Source organism: Panicum hallii, chromosome 9 (assembly GCF_002211085.1).
Source record: "Panicum hallii strain FIL2 chromosome 9, PHallii_v3.1, whole genome shotgun sequence".
In the NCBI taxonomy this organism is placed as follows: Eukaryota; Viridiplantae; Streptophyta; class Magnoliopsida; order Poales; family Poaceae; genus Panicum; species Panicum hallii.
In genome coordinates this window covers 58,527,987-58,548,871 of record NC_038050.1, presented here as the reverse complement: position 1 = coordinate 58,548,871, position 20,885 = coordinate 58,527,987, and the positions used below count along the sequence as shown (strand labels likewise).

Genomic DNA, 20,885 nt, shown 5'->3' with positions numbered 1-20,885 from the left:
TGCAACACTTTTATACCGTTGCACGAGGGGTGAAATCTTGCAGTGAAATAATTTTTTCCATATTACTCTAATACTATCTATGCTACCTAGATATATTATCTCATACTACTAATCAATATTTCAGTGATATAGAAAAATTTCGACCGTCCGATATTTACATGCAAATTCTTTTTAGACACAGACAGTAATATATGATCATATTCTGTGTGCAGTAAAAGTCCTCAAATCCCATGTGTTCCTTTCATGTGGCACATGGTGCCTGAACTCACTAACATAATCGCTGTGCAGGTTGAGCTAGCTAGGTAGTCGCCATGTACCTTCCTACAGAAAGCTAGATCAGCCGTAGCAGCAGCTCCTCTCAATCATCCAAAAGGCGATGAGTAGATGTACAGCTTCCGGTGGTTCGTTGTCTCAGTTTTGGGGTAAGCGCTGCCCCCTTTTCGAGGCAGATTCCGGTGGCACAGCAAGGACACTGTCCCCAAAAGGAAGCTCTCTCTCTATCCCTGCATCGATCTGTATCAGTATTGTTTGGTTGGCTACTGCCTACAGGCCTACATCCATGTACTGTAGACACGTAGGTGGGTATCCTAGGGATTAAAATTCTCACAGGCAGAGCCCCTTGATCGACCCATGCCTGCATGTGTGATGCGTCCTGGGACGATCATCTTAATGCCGTGTCGAGCTTAGGTAGTTGGATCGGATCCACCGGAAAGAATGTAGCAGACACGCATGAGCCAGCCCCTCATGATCTAGTCAGGGATTGTGTGGAGCACTGACTGTCCATGTCTGTACCTCGGCCGTTGGGGCTGTACCCATGCCTCTCGAATCATTGCAATTGGATTCTTGTTTACTCCAGCTGTACTCGCAGCTTAAGTGGATCTGTGCGTGGCATCTCCGCATGCATCTCTATGGGGTGGGTGGGTGTGTGTGTGTGTGTGTGTGTGTGTGTGTGTGTTCATGTTGCCCCTGCAATCGGTCGAAGGCATTATTTTTGTTTTTGACGGTCATCGGCTGTGCAGTAAAAGGAGAGAGAGCTGGACAAGACATGGGAGCTTAGCTTGCTGCCCTTCTGATCATTGTTGATGGCTTTTACCTTGTCATTGCTTGTTCATCTTTCGATTGGACGGGAATTCAGAGAGAGAGAGAGAGAGAGAGAGAGAGAGAGAGATTAGCTCCCAAGGTCAAAAGATTTTTATATTCAATCTTTCGGCAATATTGTATGGCATTCATACTGCAATGATTTCTGCTTGTAAGTTCAGTTTAGATCCGTTTCTCAGTCATCATGAGAGATCTGTAGATTTTCAGAGGTTTAAGTTAGCACTAGAATCTTTCGAGGAAAAAAACAAGGTTTGCACTAGCTAGAACCATCGATGCCGCGATGGCCCTTACCAAGCTCATGTAATAAGTTGAGCTTATAACATGAAATCATTCATCGTGACAACTGACAACCATGAATATACAATAGTAAAACCAGGCCCGTGTTTAGGTTTTGGAAACCAACATTTTCAGTACTGCTACTGCTTTAGCTTCCGATAGAGGAGACTGGCCTCCATGATTTTGTTCGCCGCAGCCAGTTAACCATTTATATAAGTATTCAGGCGGGCAAAAACATTGATGGCTATATATTATACTGGGGATGATGCCATCCTCTGCAAAAGGACACACCAGAGAAGAGAAGTGAATTGATGCCCATCCATCACCTGCTCCACTCCAGCTCCAGTACACCGACTCTCCAAATCACCAAGACATGGCGGACAGCTCCAGCTCATGTGTGGTGCTCTGCTCGGCGAGGAAGTATCAGATCATGGGGCACATGCCGCCACATCCCCCCAAATCATGCCCTTGTCTCCAGATTCCCCGGCTTGGATGTTAATGCGTGAGTTGTCCGGGCAAACCCACATCCCCCCAAGGCAGAGAGCATACTATGCACAGTTCAGGATCCGCCGTGCACGGTGGGGTGGGGGTCCAAATCTCCCATCATTCATTCCGATCGACCTCGCAAAAGGGCCTTTCCTCCCATCCATGGCTTCTTTTTCTTCTAATCGGGGCTCATTGTCGCACGTGGTGGCGATCGGCGATCGGGTTTCTTGGGGAGTTGCGGGAGTGATGTCGGTGTCGGGTCGCAAATAATTCGGGCTGATGAGAAAAGGATGGAGAAAACTAAAGTTTGGAGGGAAAGGTAAGCAGCTATCACCGGTATTCTAATGCTCATGTGAACCGAGCACAGCATTTTATATCTAATTAGGTATAGCAGTAACTAAACCATCATAAACCATATCTAAGAGTGCTACTTTAGTTAGGTTGATGGGATAACACTAGAACTAGGAATTTGTATCTTTTGTGTTGAATTATATATGGGATGGGCCCAACAAGTATGCATGATAGCTTAAATCTTTTCGCCTGAACATCATGGTCATTTTCAGAGGCACATCATCAATTCAAGCCAGGTGGTCTAGACTAAACCACTGTAAGGACGCATGGACGGCTGTACTTTTTCACTTGGATGCCAATGAGATCTACAGATCTAGAAGCGGATATAACTGATCCGACATGACAATTCAACAAGATTGAGAAATCAAAAGTGGCCGTCCGTACCCTTTTCTCTATTCCTGAGTGGAGGTGTGTGATGTCAACAAGTTAGGAGCATGATCCCAGGCCGGGCAGGCAGGCAGGCATGCACACATGTGAACTGGCCTGGCCACTTTAGCTGTGCCTGTCCCTCTGCTGATTCTTTTAAGCCTAGTGCCTCCCCATCGATCTGTTGTGGATAGATACACGGATGGACATATTTATAGCAAGTGGGGGTTGCTATGCTCCCTGCTTTTCTAGTCTGTCCTTTGCTCGCCAAATTTGTGGTGGGGGCATCATTCCTTCTTCGCAAATGCTTGAAACCGCAGTGACCAATCCAAACTGCATTCCCTTCTCTCTTTCTCTGTGCCCGCCTTTAAAATAGGAGGTCGTAGAGTGTCGAGAAAGCTAAGTGCCTCTCTAACCCTACCCTCCTCCGACCTGCACCGGAAAGCGCCCCCTGTTCCAAGGTTCTTCGAGGCCTCGATCCCGATAAGCATCCGAGTGTGAGAGGTCTCCACTTCTTGACTCGTTGTAAGTAGAGCCTAATCCCAGTCTCATGGTTTCCACTTTTAGTCCATCTAAGTTTAGTAGTTTTCATGACTAAAAGACATGAATGGTAGAACAACCTGCGTGCTGATTTGTTCCCAACTCAATTTTGCAGCTTCTGTTGCCACAACATGTCAAGATATCATCTGAAGCAGTACGAGAAGGAGCACATGAAGATGGCCATGCTGAAGCAGGAAGAGACATTCAGGCAGCAGGTAAGAACAAAGCAGCTTGGAAGTTCGAGGATTAATCAAGAACCGCACATGCATGCCACACAGCATCGTCCTAAATTGTTTCCAGGTACCCTTCAGCAAATTAACGAGCTATATGCTTTGCTGTGCCCATTCAGGTTCAAGAACTGCACCGGCTGTACCGGGTCCAGAAGCTACTGATGACCGACGCGGCGAACGCAGCAGCAATGCCCGCGGCCACCCGCTGCGACCTCGAGGACGAGAGGCGCGCCGCGGAGAACCACGCCGGCTCGAGCAAGTCGTGGGACGACGCCTACCCGGAGCAGGGGAAGGCCACCACTCCCCAGCTCGCCCTCCAAGAAAGCGAGCTCGAGCTGACGCTGTCTCTAGGGTGCTTCGGGACGGCCGGGAAGAAGGCGGCGGCCAAGAAGGAGACGTCGTCGAGCGTGGATTCCAGGACGAGCATTTCGTCGTCGTCGACGGAGTCCGGCAGCCCGGACCGCAGGCTCGTCCTGCCTGCTCCGTCTCTGATCGGATCCGCGGCGGCCATCAGGCCTGGTGCTGGTAGCGTGGGGCAGCGCCTGGAGCAGGACGGGCTGCAGCAGCCTCCTTGGCTCCACAAGTGTCTGAATCTGGCACGATAGGCTAGTTCATGTCCCACTGTATTCATTGTAATGTCAACCATTCTGCAATTCTTACGTCACTACAAAAAAAAACTTCTGTTCCTATTCTCATCTGTGTTGCTTCTTCTGTCTAGGCCCCAGCTTGATAAGTACCGGGTCCAGTAGCCAGTGTGTGCCTAGAAATCCCCACGAAACTCAGACAGGTTCAGACTCGGTAACCACATTTCCGTGCGCCTGACCTGCTTCATTAGTACTCACGCAAGGCCCTTTCATTTCCAGCTTGCAACGTCTGATTTTCTTTAGAATTCCAGGGAGATCCCTAGTCCGTTCCGCATTGAAACAACTAGACTTCCACAACGTCCTGGTTGCAACAGGAACGATCACCGACACTCGCCCTCGTGAATGTGCAGCTCCGAGCACATCCCTTCCGATCATCTCCGCTGATCCATGAGCGTGTAGCGTCTCCTAGCGCGTGGTGTCCTTCGCCATCGCCTCCCCCCCCCCCCCCCCCCCCCTTCCTTTTGAGTCCTGTCCTTTGCCGTCTTGTTTCTAGGGTGTGCCTGCGGCTTCTTCTTCGGTAATGTATGAATGACATAACTTTCGCCCGTCTTCCAAAAATTCTGAGCAATAACATTTCAGCAAAAATGCAATTACATGATTAAAAATTTGTCCGGCAAAGAATACAATTGTAGCGTTAGGATTAACTTGAGTGCCAAATTAATTAAGCTTTTTAGCTTTTGCATGCACAAGTAATTGTGCTCTTTTCGTAAACTTCTATACCCAGTTTTAAATTTACGCATAAAGAAACGCCATCTGTATGCGCATGGGAACTCTCCCCTAATAATTAGGGACATTATCTGAATTATTTTCCAGCTATCACTAATGTGTTTGATATTTTCTTTGCGGGACGGAGAGAGTACGATAAGAAGATTGGTAAAATCATGTCAAAATTTTTTAAGGAATATGTCGGGAAATCAGGAGGATCGGAGAAACCTGAGCCTTGGCAGCAGCATTCGAGCTTGTTATGCTCCTGAGCTTGAGTGAGCTTTTAGCTCGACTCGTTTAGACCTCTAGCAGATCTCTCCCAGCAGCAAATGTGTCAGAGAAACAACATAATGAAAGGCCTGAGACGAGGATTGGGCCATTCAGCTTGTGTATGGGCTAGAAAATTGAAGCAACTTGAGATGCTATATGGGCTTAATGTGGGCCTAAATGGTATACGAGATGCTTTCGTCGGTCTGTCAGAACAGTGGTGTTTCCTCTAACTTCGTTCGCTCAAAATCAAGTTCAGGTCACTTTCCTTCACTCCCTAATGTCATTTTCCTTTGTTTCCTTATACAAGTATGGTTTAAAGTGAAATTCCATGGGAGATAGACGCCATAACCCCATGTTACAAAAAAAGCATACTAAAGATCAATTTTCATGATTATATTTTCATATAGTTTGGACAAATCAAACAGGTTGACCATGGGTATACAAACGATTTGCATACGAACTACACGTAGGACTGCATGCGGATGCCTCCATCAAGGATCAGGTTGCAGTAGTGCAAGATCAGGTGGCCGCACCCTCTTCACGTGCTGGCACATGGCCCCAGACGCCGACGCGTGCACGCGCCCCGTGGGAGCGGCAAGCGCCCACCCGCCGCTGCGGCTAGCCGGCGATTCCCTCCCGCGCGGCCCACGTGAAAACGTGACGGGCGGACAGGGAGGGAGCGGTCAGGTGCATGCATGCATGGAACCAACCGGGGCGACCGGGCCTCCAGCGTCCAGGGGCCGAATCAGACGAGACCACGTCCGCCGTCTGGCGGCCACCGGCCGTACGGCGACAGCGCCTCGGGCCGCGGACCTGGCAGGCGGCAGGCGGGCGTCCGCTCGAGGGTCGACCCGTCGCTCGAGCCGGAGGGCGGGGCTGGCGGTCAGCAACTTCGGCGGTCGGCATGGCAGGCCGAGGCACGTGAATCGCCAGGTCGCCCAGGGCTGCCCTGTCGGGGATTAGCCCCGCACGGCGCTCCGGCCGGGGACCTGGTGAGGGCACCTCGGATGTGCAAGGAGAGGGGGGGGAGCACATGCCGCTGCGCTTCGCTAGATCGGAGCCACGCCGCTAGCACCCGGCCGGCCCAGGGATGGCCCTCCCTGCTGGCTTCCCCGTCGGACCCCTCGGAACAGCGCAGCTGGTCACTTGGTTTGCATCTTGACGTCATTGCTAACGCAGAATGAACCACCGGTATAAAGCCGGTCCGTAACGGTTCTAGCAAAAGATTCGCGCTCAGAGGCAGGCCAGGCCACCAAAGCATTGAGGGGCACCGATGGTACAAGTCAAGGGAGCTAGCTAGTGCCAGAAATATATTTTTTGGAGGTCGTCAAGGTTTTGAGGAGAACATAACCAAGTTAAAACAAGTGCATGGATCCTGGCTTCGCTTACTGCGGTGTCGAAAAGTTGGAAACAAGCCGAGTTGAGCTGTTCTCTACATCTCCAAGCTCTATCGAATAAAGGGGCGTACGCTAGATGATTAGATTCTACATGGATGCGTGCTATAGCAATCGATCATGGTTGTCGCTGCTTACAGGAGAACGTAGGCGCCGAGTCAGCGGTAGCACGGCGGATGGATCGAGCGGCCGTCCACTTGGGTTTCGCGCACCGCGACTCCAACTCAGATCTTGTTTAGATGCACCTAAAATTGCAAATGTTATAAATTGGAGTAACGTAGTGCTTTCGTTTCGTTTGTATTTGATAAATTTTATCTAATTATGGACTAACTAGGCTTAAAAGATTTATCTCGTGATGTACAATTAAACTGTGCAATTAATTTTTTTACATACTTTTACTGCTTCATACATGTGTCCTAAAATTAATGTGATGGAGAGAGAGTAAAAAGATTGGAATTTGGAGGGATCTAAACAGCCCTCCAGTACTCAACCACGGGAGCGGGGCGGGCGGGCGGCAAAGACGAGGACCCACCCGAATGAAGGAAAGCCGTCCCATCCCTTGGCTGCGGCGGAGGGCCGCCGGCCGCGCCGCGCGTGCCCGGGGCCCACCTCCCCGACCGCGGGGGGACGCGACGAAACTTCCCCCTCCCTCTCCTCCACTCCACCGCTGCTGGCTCGGGTCGGACGAATCGGCCCATCCGTCTGCCGAAACGGCGACGAAAGCTGCCGCTGCTTTCACCGACGCCGCACGGGACGGGCGGCGACCCCACCCAGGAGGCTCGCGGGGGCCCGGCCGGCGGGCGGGCCCCCGGCGCGCGTGGGCGCGTGCGTCCCCTCGTCGAGGCAACTTGCGCCGCGCGCTCGAAAACTCTAGGCGCACCCCGTGGCGCGCACGCGCTCGCTGCTGCCTGCTGGTGATCGCCGCGCCGGATCCGCGGTGGGACCCCGGCGCCGGGCGCGGGCAGGAGGAGGGCGAGCGGCCCAAGTTGCGGTGCGCCTGTGCCGAGGGGACAGGGGCAGGGGCCCCTCCCTCCGGCTCCCGGTTCTCACTTCTCCGTGCGCGGAAATATCAGGCACCAGCTAGCTCTTCTGGGGTAGCAGTAGAGGTAGAGCTGGAACTTGCACACTGACGTCTAGACGACCGAAGGCGCATGAAGCAACAGCAATCCGACCCCCGCTCCCTCTCACGGAGATCGGTGGTGGTGCGTCGTGGGGCGTGCCCGCTTTTGTCCCTGTTCGTGCGGTACAAAACCCGGATGGACTTTGGGGCATCCGTGTCGGCCACTGCTCCCGCTCGCTCGCATCTCTCTCCTCGTCAGCCGCGTTGATCCCTCGTCAACTCCGTACCCCCCCCCCCCCCCCCGAGACGCGGGGCCGCGCTCCGAAGCCCCGGCGCAGACGCATCGAGACACGGCGGGCTGTCGTCACGGCGTCGCTACCGGTTGCACAGTGCGTCAGCGTTTCTGGCGAGGGCCTCGCCTCACGTAACGTGACCCATCCATCAGCGGGTCAATCGCAACAGTAAACCGCATGGCGCAGCTCCAATCATACGGCGGTCACACCCAGGATTTAGACGAGATCATGGTATCGTTGAGTTGGAGAGCACGAAAAAAACGGAGCTCACCTTGGTAGTGCTATTTATTATATTTATATAATTGTCCAAGAGAGAAGGAAAATGGTTACTCGGGTGGGGTGGCCACCGGCGCTCTCATCTCGCCCACGCAAACGGGGCGTCCAGGCCGGCTGCTAGCTTGTTTTCTACCACAACTACACAACAAAATCAAAGGCCGCCAAGGAACGAAGGGAAATGGCCTCGCCGGCGGCGGCAAGAGGAACCACTAAACACTTGGCCGCCGGGAACGTCCGTCCTGATAGCACGCGGTGGTCAGGGGAAGAGGTTGAGCAGCACCGGCTCCCTGTCGCCGCCGGTCGTGGTCGTCACGGACTCGTCCGAGCTCATGGACGGCGTGCCCGGCCGCAGGAGGGGCGCCCTCCGCTCCCCGGGCGCCGGCGGGGACCCGGGGCTCAGGCACAGCCCGAGGTCGCACGACGCCTCCGCCGCGGGCGGCGCCGCCTCGCCGGCCGTCCGCACCCGCTTCGCCGTGGAGAAGGTGGACCAGCCGCGGGCGCGCTTGCCGGCGGCCGGGCCGTAGAGGTCCCCGCTCCCGGCGCCGGCGCCGCAGTCCCCGCCGAGCTCCGGCAGCGGGCCGATGGCGCCGCCCCGCAGCACGGTGTCGACGGCGGCCTGGCAGAGGTGCCAGTTCCCCGTGCCCAGCAGCCCCACCGCGCCGTGGACCGGGTTGATGGTCCGCCCCGCCGCCTCGTACAGCAGCGACTGGAACAGCGCTGCGAGAGGTCACAGGGATGGTCAGCTTCGCACATCATGCACAGGCAGGCACTAGGAAGCTGCTTAGCGATAGCTAGCTAGCCGAACCGAGTGATGGAGGCAGGTGCGTAGTTGCATACCAGGTCGCTGCGCGTCGGGCACGGCGGAGATGAAGGAGAGGAGTCCCGCGCGGCCGAAGAACTTGGCGACGAAGACGGTGGCGTGGCCCTGCGCGTCGGCGGCGTCGATCCACTGCAGGCAGGGGCGCAGCACGCAGCCCTCGCTGCAGCCCTTGCGCAGCACCCGGCACCCGTTGCAGCTCATGCCCACGGAGAGGCAAGCTCATACAACAGCGCTCACTACCACTGCGGGGCTAACACGGGTAGCTAGCCAGAGATCTCTCTCTTCACCGCCTTTGCAGTTCGCGCTAGGGAACCGGAACGAAAGAGAACGGCCGGTCCGCAGCCGGGGAGGGGGATATATAGGCACGGGGGAGGGCATGGGCATAGCTGCAGCGCAGAGCCCTGGACTGGACGCAGGAGTAGGGAGGCGGACGAGAACGAGGCCGCCCAAGCCCAACCAGGGTTGGGTAGGCTAACCAACCAGTCTTGGACCCGGGTCAGGCTCCGACAGGTGGTGGTGCGGTGACCGGAGGTGAGGTGAGGGGCTGCGGCGCGAGGAAGTTCCAAGGTCCTGGGGTGCGCGGGGGCGGGCGGCTCCGTGTCTCCGCGGCCGGTCGGGCACCCCGCGGGCCGTCGGATCCGATCCCGGGCGGGGCGGACGGTTCCATGCCGTGCCAGCCCACCACGCGGCGCGGGGGCCGGGGCCGTGGGGATCCTTTCGACCGGGCGCCGCGCGTTCGCCCCGTCCGCACGTCGCGTGGTGGTGGGGGTGGGCGCGGTTCGCCGCTTCCGCCCTGCGGGATCCGCCCCTGCTTTTCCGTGCGGCGGTGGGGCCGGACGGGGACGGGTGCGTGGATTCGCGTGTCGGGCGTGCCCCGCCCCGCCCCGCCCGGGTGCGTCTGACTCAGCGTGCCGTGGACCCTTGCGCCCGCCGGATTCGTGCTCGCCCCCGCCCCGCCGCTAATGGCCTCTGATCGCGACGCACTCGGCCGCCCTCGGCGTTTAGGAAATTTCGCATCATCTTTGCCGCTGGCCCATTGTTTGTTTATTTCTCAGAGAGGATGGGCTTCCTTCCCGGCGCTCGACACGTGGCAAGGAGCTGTAACCTTGCTCCTCGATCCCCTCTTTGTTGCGAGTGGATAGCTGCAGCTCATCATCTTATCTGCCTGCGTGGTAAATATCATTCCTGCGGCACTACCTAAGGGGCAATTTCATTCTGCTAGCACCGTGCTTCTTGTTCTGCCATCCAAACAGGCTGTGCTCGGTACCTGCCAGGACGGCTCCGGCTCAATGTTATCGAGAAGCAGCTCGCCCGTTAGAATCCAAACGCACTCATCAGGGCTTTCGCCGTGGGTATCGGCCAACACAGCAGTTGCAGTTTGATATGGCTGCACGATCCTGAACATGGCGGTGAAGGAAATAGTACCGTGATCGCACTTCCATCGTATCGATGTGTACTTTGTTTTTTCACGGCTTGCCTTAAAAAAGAGGCCATAAAATCGAACCTTTCAGTGACCTAACAACAACGTGGGTTCATTCAGGTTATGTTGCAAACAGCCCAAAGCCTGCAGCTTGGTTCTTCCAAAGTTACTACAAGCCCAAAGGGAAGCTGGAGCGACCCCAGGCTCAGGTTAGAATACCATTCCTCCCAACAAACAGTCTCAGCCCAGCTCCTAGATGCACTGCATCTAGCAGGTACCAGACCAAAGCAAAGCCTCCTCTTCCAACTTTTGTGGCTTTCTTTTGCACATCCCGGGCCATACATCTAATGCCCTCTTGCCCCCCCCCCCCCCCCCCCCCGGTGGTTGTTTCTTGCACGTAAGCCCTCTCGATCCGATGGATTTTCCGGGGGATTTTTAAGGCGCGCAGCTTTTGTTTGGCCTGTGGGAATATTTTTGTTTCAGCCCGCGCCGCAACTTGCAAAGGCATCCCATCCCGTCCCGTCCTTTTCCGCCGCGTATTTCCCTGTGCGCTGCGGTTTGCGCCTGGGCCCCCTGACCCCTGCCCTGTGCTCTGTTCCTGATATGATGCTGCGTTCCGCCTGGTGGCAACCGGCCAGGGGTCGCATCGCGATCGGCTCGGCTACCCCGCGGATGTGACGGCGATCTTCTCAGTTGGTGCGGTGCGCGCACTGACGTTTTGCAGCGTCCGCCCGGAAAATCTGGTCTCCATGAATCCATTCTCACGGTATATAGGGTAGGAATAGATTCATATAGCCCCACAGCTCCCCTTCAGTATGTCTACTAATTTTAGTCTTTAACTCTAAGACTTTGGTGCTTATATTATGGAATATTAATATTGTTCTAGTTTGATCCTCTGGGTATATTATAGATGGGTTTTCTAGTGATGTGTTGACGGACTTTTTCATTCGAGTGTATCTTCTCCACCTCGGCTTTCACGATGCCCTAGGCTCAACTATCATTATCTCCTCTCTATAGCCTGGCTAGAAAAAGAAGATAGCCAGCTTAGAGGGAAAGCCGTCGCCATGTCACATGAAAACCAGCTAATAACGAGCTTTGGATGGAGTTCTTGATCCAGGCGGTATTAGAATTGAGGATCAAAATTAGAAGAATGGAAGAATTAGGGGTGTTGGGTGAGCTTTGAGCTCGATTGAGTTATAGGAGTGGAAGTGATCAGGGCAACATCACCGGATGCACGGCAAGTTTTGAACGGTGTGTTTAGATCATAAAAGTTGGGGAACCATAGTTTGAATCAAAATTTTGGTGTTCACGATATTATCAACCGGTTTATTAATTAATTTGCTTGGTTTTATTTGCTATATATGAGCCCACCATTCTCTGGCTAGTGCCCATGTATCTTTTTGTGGGTTGAGATTTTTCAACGATTAAAGCCTAAGCCCTACCGGCTAACACTAGGGAGGATCGGGGCCTCTTTCTTTCTCCCCAAGAAAGTGGGCCAAATCTAGGGTAAATCCTATGCACATCATTTTCTATGTAGATTACGACCCATCACACATATAGCTACTAGGCCACCATGGCGCGGGCAGTATAATCAGGACTCGAAAAGTTTCATTACTGCGGAAGAAACGCCTGCGCTATTAGCATCCATCCATGACCGGAGACTTTTATTATGAGAGAGAAAGTAGATAGCGATCCATGGCCACCAGTAAGCGACCTGTGTGCATCTGGATTACGTTGACAAGGTAACCGGATTTGGCTTCAAGTTAATCCTTGCAGCAAGCGTCGTCGTGGTCATTAGCCATCCCCAGCTTTATTGCTCATGGAGAAAAGAGGATGGAATTATTCAGATTCTAGCTAGCTCAATTGACACCTGAGCAACCACCGCGGGGGCGCCTTAGATGCAAGGCCCACGAATCCTCTGCCGTACGACGACATGACCAAGCACAAGGCTGGAACCTGTGACCCAGAAGCTCTTGGCCCGGACATACACGAGCGTACGCGCGCACAGTCCCACTCCCCCCTCCAGTCCATGACGCGCAGTACCTCTGCGAGGGGAGAAGTGCGGGGCGCGACACGAGCCACGAGGAATCATTGCCGCGGCAGCTGCCCGCGGACGCCGGTCGGCCGGCCCGTCCAGCTTCATTGCGATGGGAGCCGAGCATTTTGGAAACCTTTTGCGAATGAGAGAGGAGGAGAATTGAATGGGCAGGCTTGGCTTTGGATCATTGGATTGGATGCCTCGCGGGTCGCGGCGCTTTCTGTTGCGAGAGGAGGAGAATGGGCACCGTGCGCGGGCGAGCAGGGGATGATGGATGGGATAGATTCATAGATCGCCGAGGGGACAGCCATATATTCCGCGAGGACTGCAAGTTGAGGGCTGGGGGAATCATGCCGGGAGGGTTCCGTCAATTATTGTGCTGCCCCGGCCCAAAGGCTCCGCTCCTTTTAATTTTCTTCTGCTGAGAGAAGAACACTTTGAGAGTCCATGGAGATACGACGTCACACTTGATCTCTGATGACGCACGAGCTGAATGCGAGATGGAGTTTGATTTCCCGCACGAAATTTGACAAGATTACCCTGCATTGGACACAGCAGGTTACAACTTACAAGCGCGTCAGGCTTGTTTGGATGAGCTAAAGTTGGATAATTTTAGTACCTATTAGCACTCATACTCCATGCTAAAGTTTCAGAGTTTTAGCTAAAATTTAGACCACCCTATTAGCACTTCAATTTGGAGAAGCTAGTGCTAAAATTTAGCACTTTTAGACATTAGCACTTGGATCCAAACACCCCCGAAGTCCGGTCTCTTTTGTTTAGTTCTGCTTGCAGTTGCAGGTCGGTTCAGCAGCAAACACTCTAGAAGCTCAACAAAATCCACATGGGCAAGTTCATCTCTCCGTGTAACAGGAATAGGGTAAATCATTCTCTTAGCAATTATTGTTTGTCTGATCCTAAAAGCAAAGGGAACAAAAAAAAAATGTGAACTTAATAACATTCTCTGCCGCTTGCCGCTGCAGGCGATGCCATCTACCAGTGGGTGAGCCAGGGCGTGGCAGTGGTGAGGGCCGGGAGCAAGAAGGTGGCTGGCCAGCTAGCGGCAGGAAACGGCGGAGGTGAGCGAAGGGTCACATGCCGTGAGCACATATGAGCGACGATGTTCGCTCCAGCCGATTTCATAGGGGGCTCTCCTATCTGGCGCTTGTGGTAGCCAGATTGGAGCTATGATTTTGAGACCCAATTCAGCCCACCACCTCCTTCTTCTTTCCCAGTTCATCTTCTTCCTTCTGCTCCTGCCCCCTCGTCCTCCGCCCTGGCGGCAAGTGCTGCCCACCCACCACCCGCCGCCGCCACCTTCAACCCCGTCCTTTTTCTTGCCCTTGCTGCCGGCCACACTGTCCGTCGCACCGCCGGCCAAACCACCACCACCGCCGGGCTGCAACCGATTGTTGGGGACGGGTCCGCCATACGCGAAGGACAGGACGAAGACCATGCGGCAAAGCATCGGGCGATGCCAGCGAATGCTTGGAGCAAAGCCCGTGACCGTGCTTGCGTCAGAGTCTTAGGCGGGATGCTATCGGCGCATAAGAAGGGAGTTGCCTGCAAACGGGCCTAGGGACGGAAGCCATAGCCCATTGGCGAGCCCAAGCCTCAAGAACTTTGCGTGACCGAGTAGGTTTCCAATTTGGGGGAGAAAAGGACCACAGTGCCCCTAAATGTACGTAGAGTGTATAGGCTATTCGTGGATTCTATTGTAATTTGGCAAGGCCGCTGGGCCTATAAATAGAGGGGTCATATGGCACTTGTAACCTAATTTTTTTTAGAGTGAAATAGAGCTCTGCTATATTATAAAACCCAAACGTGCCTTACTTAAACTCTCATCTAGATCCGGGTTTGTATGGTTCTTCTGGTTGATCTCGGTGCAATATCCAACACCTACCTCCTCTAGAGCCACCGACCATTGGAAGCTCGGCAACCCAAAAACCTTAACCCTCGCCCCACCGATCTTGACCATCACCCTAGCCGCTGACGAACTTGCCGGCAGCCACTCCCACTACCTCCCACCCCTCCCCTAGCTTGTGTGTGTGTGTGTTGGGGTTCGGGGCGGGGGGGGGGGGCAGGTGGCGGGTTGAGGTGGCGGCAAGGTGGTGGTAGCCACCGGCAATTGGGAAGACAATCGAGGCCGGGGAGTGCGAGAAGGTGTTGAGTTAGCGCGTGTGGTTATTCGACAGTGGATCCGGCGGTGGGAGTTGCCGGAGACAGAGGAGGCGGTGCTGGCGAGGGCGAGCTGCAGGTGGACCTTCTGTGATGCTCCCTCGCAGTCGTACACGAGAGACCGAGCAGCCCCGGGCCGACACACCATTGTGGATTTGTGGTGCAGGAGCCAGGTCCACATTCTACTTCTGGGCCCGGTTACTCATTTTGGGCTAATTGTATTCTCTATTGGGCCGTTCTAGACGTCGCAAGTAGAAGGAGATGGCCTGACGACACACACACAGCGTGCCGCGACCAATCTGCTGCCTCGTCATCACCAAACAAGGATCGTCGTCTGAGCTAAAAAAAGAAAAAAAAACAAGAATCGTGTGCCATATCAATCCAGATGGAAAAGTATCGTCTTCTGAGCTAAAAAACAAAAAAAAAACAAACAAGGATCGATCGTGTGCCATATCAATCCAGATGGACTACAGTTACATGCAGCTAGCTGTTTAAGTGGAAGCTACACTAATAATTAAGCTGGCCTTCCATTTCAGCAGTACATGATCCGTTAACACCTACTACCTAAGATGTTTGTTCATTCATAGTACAAAGACCCTATCTGCCCCAGCACAGATCGTGTCGAACCGTAGTGCTAGCTATTTCTCTTAAAAAGGAATGAATGCTAGCCACCAAAACAATGCAGAAGATTTCATTTGTGTGCCCGTGCAACGACACCTCCACCAGCTGCCATGCCGCTCGTCGTTCACGCTAGCTGACATCTTGCATTGTGCATGTAATCCTTGAGCTTTTCGCGACGCAGTGTTGTGCATGCAGATCATGCCAGCCGATCGAACTGGACTTGGCATTCGAGTTGCCGTACGTGCATATAGGGCAACTTTTAACTGCGTGCTAGGATCACATTCAGAGATGCACGGTGATGGGAGGGCAAGTATATTGCATATGTGGCTAAAAATGTAAGGCACTGTTTGACGTGAAGCGCTGGCGGTCTATGATCCAACGTCACACTTTAATCATTAACTCTCATATATTATCGTATATATAACCATAAAAAATTATCAAACACAAATCCAACAACGATACTGAATTTTTATGTTATAATGTATAAATGCAAAAACTAAGTATTGGTCAAATATTAAATTGTTTTGATCCTGGCTTGCGTGTATGCCTTGCATTTTTACGACGGAGGGAGTATATATTGTGCTTTACCTACTTTAAAGACCCATATCCATACACCCACAGCCTCACACTTTCCTATTTTTGCATGCTGTATGTATATTAATAGAGCCAATTTTATTTCAACCTAAGATTCTCTACGGTGCTAGTATGTATCAGATGTCACGCTACCGTACAAAATAAAAAATAAGTTAGACGTTACACTAGCTGTCAGATCTTTTAAAGGAATGTTTGGCTGTTCATTATCAAATGACCACATAGCTGTGTTGGGTTCCAGCTAGCATAGATGGTGTTTCCCGTATTGCTTCAAGTGCAGCATCCAGACGTCTATAAGAACCAAGCGAGAGAGGGCAGGGTTAGAGGGGAGAATTGTTACCAAACCACCAGAATGCCGGGTGACAAACCAGTAATCGAGATCTCAGATGATAAGCGGGTGGAGGAACCAGCCATGGTGAATGAGAAGGATGCTAAAGAAGAGGAGGATATAGAGGCACTGGCACGGGCACCAGATTGGCTACCAGATGGATGGATCATGGAGGTATACCGTGAAGAAGATGGCACGATTCGCCGGGTATGTAGTCTTATCCCTAATATGCATAAACACACACTGTTAGGTCATGATGATGCTTGTAGATATTGTTCAATACACGGACGCACCTATGAAATGTTCAACCTTTGTCGTTTAATCTTTCTGCTTTTGAGATTTCTGAATTGTCTGTAACTCCATTTTCTTTGTTACAGTATTACACTTCCCCTGTGTCGGATTGTACATTCACCACAGAGAAAGAGGTTCTAGACTACCTTTTTTCTGAGGAGGATGAACATATACTGGAATCCAAGGAAGAAGAACCTGCTGCCGCAGACAGCACACTTCATGTGTGTGACTTCTTTTATAAACATGACAGTTTTTTTTTCCTTTATTGTAGGCATGCTACTAGAATTTACCTTGTATATTTCTAATCGATTGTGACATATGTCCAGGAAACACACCAGTGGCTTCCAAAGGGGTGGGTTATGGAGATCAGAGCTGGTGGGGAAAAGATGGACAAGATGTACAAGGTATATATATGTATAGCTATGGATTGGTTCCCTGTAACCTAGATATCATGTCTGGATCTGGTTTCATATTAGCAATATATCAATTTTTTCATATACCTTTTTAGAATCCTATAGTACATGAGTACCATAAAATTAAACATGCTGTGTATTATGGGGATCAGCATTAGAATCTAGCTCTGCTATTTGAATTCCGAGTTTATCAATTACGAAAATGGCTTGCTTATACCTGTAATTCGAGATAGTTCTTGCTCATCTCATCCAATTAAAGACATGTAGTTTCCTTCGTAATTGTGTTATATAAGTAGTTGCATACACAGATCAGTAATAATATTCATTTAAAATGTGGAAGAAATTATTTCGTTATGTAATTTCTTGACTTTTGGTGCTATAGCAGGAGGCACTAATGTAGAGATTTGCAAAAGCATCACCTGGACTTTGCAAAGAAACTGTAATACCACTCTACCTTAGTATATGGAAAAGATTGTGCTGTGGGGGGGCCAAGGAGTACAGAACTTCCCAATTTGAGAAGCTTACTTTCCCATTAGGATACTCAGAGAAACATATTTATTCTGTATTCCTTCTCACTGTGCAGTCTTTGAACCAGTTGATTTATCATAAAAAAGCCATTGCCTTGAAGATTTAAAACTGAAAGAAACGAATATGAGCGCCAGTATAGTTAATGAACTTTTCATGCCAGTAATGAACTCATAGATGGTAGTAATTGCAATTACTGACACAGTATATATCTGTGTGTCACATTTGCAGTTTTATGTTCATTCACAAACTGGAGTGCGACTGGTGTCAAAAGAAGATGTGCTACTCTATGTCAATGATTCAAGGGTATCTGCAGAGTGTGATACAAAAGGCCAATGCGATACAAGTTCTGATGATAATGTGTGATTATGCTAGATCTTCTTCTCTATCTTAATAGCACAATATATTTTATGATTTTATACATATTTTATCTTTTTGTAGATACTTGCAAAGGTGGAGCTTAATCCAAAGGAATTGCCGGATGGATGGGTAAAAGAAGAAGTGTTTAGAAAGACAAAGGAAAGAGTCAGGGGAGACCTGGTAAGAACATGGTGCATCATTTGTCTTCACTGACATCAATAAGACGGTATTCATCTTATATTCACATATTTGTCTGATTATGCAGAACTACACGGATCCTACTAGTGGCTACACATTCCGTTCGCTGAAGCCTGCCTTAAGCTATCTAAAAACTGGAGAAATACCTAATCGTGCCACTATCCAAAAGACAAGTGTCCATGACCTTTACTCCTTTGACAAATCTGCAGATCTGGTAATTATCATATCGAATCGTAAGAAGTTATGCTTTTATTTTGATGTTTCCATGCATATAGATCTAAAAAATATCTGCACCATGTTGTACTTTTTGTACCACTGCTTGTGCTGCTCACATTTCATGAAAAATCAGTGAATATTTTATTTCTTTTCTCCCAGCTCTTTGAGCTCTTTTATATTTTTTTACTTCAAAATTTCATCTTTCTTTTTCATGCACATGATTGTAGGACTATGTCTAGGATTATTTCCGATGGATCTCTATTATAGGTTGGACCCACCAAGTGAATGACCCAAGTCTTTCTCTTTCTTCCCTTGCTTAGCTAGGTATTTATTCTTGGTAGCAATCATGGTGGCTCCATTTGCCCCGCAATTCTGGTTCAAAATAATAATATGTGTCATACTTCTGATCCGCCAGATCAGCACAGTAGAAAAAACATCTTTTTGTATGAATATATATATAATCTACTTAGCATAAAATGTCACTAAACTTTCAAGTAAAAAGTGGATGATTTGCAGTAGCAAAATACTGTATTAAGAATTGGTGAGATTGACAATTGTTGTACTTCATACATGTCTGGTTGGTGACTATGAATAACACTGACCCCATGTCCAGTTCTTGCCGCATCCATGCTATCATAGCTAAAAATCATTAGAGTAAAACACACTTGTACGAACTGATGGGTGTCGCTAATTTGGGGCTGTGGTATAGTGTGGGCCTTGATCATTGAAGAAATAGAGGCCTTGATCATGATAGTGTTCAACAGTAATTAGCGTCCACTCACCTCATCTGTGATGTCATCGCAAATTGTTTGCTAGCTGCTTGTGGTTGTGGTTGGGGTCAATAATGATTAGCAGCTATTGGAATCAAACAATTAAATGCTTATTTATGTCTGAATTTATGGGGTCATTATCATCAAAACCGTGATATATTGTTTCTGCATCACCGTGAGCCATTGTTACAGGCTTCCAATCATCGATGTTCGTCATCTTCCGATCCAGACTTCCAGTAAAGCCATTGTAGAGTGTAGACAAGACATTGTGCTGTGCTGTCTACTTGATATAGCTCGATCATTTCGGTCTATTTTTAGTGCTGCAAGAACTATCTTATTGTTATAAATATGTGTGTTCACTTGATTTATTTCCTAAGAAGTATCAATTATTTAGAAAAGTGGCTTGTGGGATTATCTATTTTAAATAAAGTTCTAGTAGTAGTATTTTGCATTGTATCAAATAGATCAGAGCCATCAATTTGAACCAACCATAACTTATGGTGTAGAACTTTTGTTATTGTGTGTAAAGAAATGTTTTCTAGACCTTGGTGAGATGAAGTGACTTCCCCGACTAATTATTAAGATATAACTGAATTCCATCCTATACCTCACTTGCACTTGCTTACAAACATGAAAATCTTTTACAAATGTGACATAGTTAGGAAATATTTGATGTATACTATCTTTTATGGATTTTTTCCAATATAGGTTGTGGATGGACATAATTCAACATTTTAACCAACGGCTTGTGTAACATTAAATATATTGTGCTTTTTGTCAATATGGTGGTTTTGATTTGTCCATTCATACTATATTGATAATGAGAAATTTTTGGGAAATCATTGAGGATCATTTTGTATTATATATATGTCGGTACATACAGACAGGGGTACCTCCTACTAGAGCGTCCAGCCCGAGGGGCGCGAGGTTACCCGTAACCTCGCACTAAGCGTTTGGGTGACGGGGCGTACGGCCCGGGCCTGACAGCTGGGGACACGGTCTCCGGACCTCCCCCTACGCTCTAGCAGGTCCGACGCCTCCACGTGCCAGCGAGGACAAGGTGCTTAGAACGGCTACCGCGGGCCCGTACCACCGCGGGGTGGTCTTGGGCTCCTACGTGTGGAAGCCGGACCCCCAGGGGGCCTGAGCGCCTGGGCCAGCTAGGGGGTTCCCACCGGGAAGGAGGTCCGGTGTCGCCACGTGCCCCTGAGGAAGCGGCCGCTAAACCAGCACCGCCACGTGTCCGGTGGTAGCCAGCCTTCTACAAGAAGCCAACCCAACTACCGCATTGAATGCGGGTGGTTGGGGTGCGCGTGCCTGAGACAGGGCATGGGCTGCCCACTGACACGTTGGGCAGGTATGCTGACACCACGGTTAGCCCGCCAGTTACTGAGGCGGCGCGTCGCATCACCGCACCGCGTGCGTGGGCGAGGGGCGTGTAGTCACATCACAGCGCCACGCGCGTGAGCAAAGGGTTATTATGACCTGCTGCAGGAAGGCCACGGCGTGCGCTGCTACAGTGCATAGGGGCTACAGCACGGCAGGTCAATATAGCTCCTTCGCTTGTCAGCGGGAACTGACCCTACAATGACAGCACATCTCCCACTACGCATGTCACAGGCAGCATACCCTGTGCTAGCGAGACGGCATATGACCATACCCTGGTGGAGGATACGCACGGGGGCCGAAGAAGAAGATTTCCAAATCTGCGGCATTTAAGGCTCCAATGTATACGTTATTTAATATGTCGCCAGGTCCACCTGTCGGGACCCCGCTCAATGTACGCGCTCCCCTTGAGCCTATAAAAGGGAGAGCGCACGTTAGAACACAAGTTTTAAAAACTCACAAGCTTAGACACACACACACCACAAGTTTTACAAGCTCAGACAATACATCTCACAGTGAACGTAGGGTTTTACGCTCCGGCGGCCTGAACCACTCTAAAGAATACGCCTCTTGATCTAGCATTCCTTGACTTCCCAAACTCATCCTAAACTAGAATTAGGCGGGTGCACTCCGCCATCCGGCTGGAGAAATCCTCCGACAATATATTTAACTGATTTTATTTTCCATGACAGCATGAACTTGCGCAAATGACTGACAACAAATGCTAAGCATGATCAGAATCCC

General features: G+C 50.7%; 3 protein-coding genes across 4 annotated transcripts; 2 read left to right on the top strand and 1 right to left on the bottom strand.

Annotated features, from left to right (window-relative positions):
* The first annotated feature begins 2,890 nt into the window (after nt 1–2,890).
* On the top strand, nt 2,891–4,036 carry LOC112877403. 2 transcript variants are annotated; one of them, XM_025941702.1, is made up of 3 exons: nt 2,891–3,102; nt 3,233–3,332; nt 3,467–4,036. In XM_025941702.1, the coding sequence occupies exons 2-3, from the start codon at nt 3,249–3,251 to the stop codon at nt 3,950–3,952; spliced, it is 570 nt and encodes a 189-aa protein (XP_025797487.1). In that variant the 5' UTR covers nt 2,891–3,102; nt 3,233–3,248; the 3' UTR covers nt 3,953–4,036. The 2 variants fall into 2 exon arrangements, with proteins under 2 accessions (XP_025797487.1, XP_025797488.1); XM_025941703.1 differs by lacking the exon at nt 2,891–3,102 and having other exon boundaries at nt 3,155–3,332.
* A 3,914-nt stretch (nt 4,037–7,950) lies between these two features.
* Nucleotides 7,951–9,225, bottom strand: LOC112875631 (LOB domain-containing protein 37). Its single transcript, XM_025939555.1, has 2 exons — nt 8,827–9,225; nt 7,951–8,706 (listed from the first exon to the last, which is right to left on the bottom strand). The coding sequence occupies exons 1-2, from the start codon at nt 9,008–9,010 to the stop codon at nt 8,246–8,248; spliced, it is 645 nt and encodes a 214-aa protein (XP_025795340.1). The 5' UTR covers nt 9,011–9,225; the 3' UTR covers nt 7,951–8,245.
* A 6,781-nt stretch (nt 9,226–16,006) lies between these two features.
* LOC112873237 lies at nt 16,007–18,224 on the top strand. Its single transcript, XM_025936242.1, has 7 exons — nt 16,007–16,189; nt 16,360–16,494; nt 16,600–16,677; nt 17,443–17,571; nt 17,653–17,751; nt 17,837–17,983; nt 18,213–18,224. The coding sequence occupies exons 1-7, from the start codon at nt 16,007–16,009 to the stop codon at nt 18,222–18,224; spliced, it is 783 nt and encodes a 260-aa protein (XP_025792027.1).
* The last annotated feature ends 2,661 nt before the right edge of the window (nt 18,225–20,885 follow it).

Bases quoted from the DNA above. Each gene is read 5' to 3' on its own strand.
- LOC112877403 (XM_025941702.1), top strand. From the start codon at position 3,249: ATGTCAAGATATCATCTGAAGCAGTACGAGAAGGAGCACATGAAGATG. The intron at 3,333-3,466 runs GTAAGAACAAAG...GTGCCCATTCAG, and splicing joins AAGAGACATTCAGGCAGCAG to GTTCAAGAACTGCACCGGCT.
- LOC112875631 (XM_025939555.1), bottom strand. From the start codon at position 9,010: ATGAGCTGCAACGGGTGCCGGGTGCTGCGCAAGGGCTGCAGCGAGGGC. The intron at 8,707-8,826 runs GTATGCAACTAC...GACCTCTCGCAG, and splicing joins GCCCGACGCGCAGCGACCTG to CGCTGTTCCAGTCGCTGCTG.
- LOC112873237 (XM_025936242.1), top strand. From the start codon at position 16,007: ATGCCGGGTGACAAACCAGTAATCGAGATCTCAGATGATAAGCGGGTG. The intron at 16,190-16,359 runs GTATGTAGTCTT...TCTTTGTTACAG, and splicing joins AAGATGGCACGATTCGCCGG to TATTACACTTCCCCTGTGTC. The intron at 17,572-17,652 runs GTGTGATTATGC...ATCTTTTTGTAG, and splicing joins ATACAAGTTCTGATGATAAT to ATACTTGCAAAGGTGGAGCT.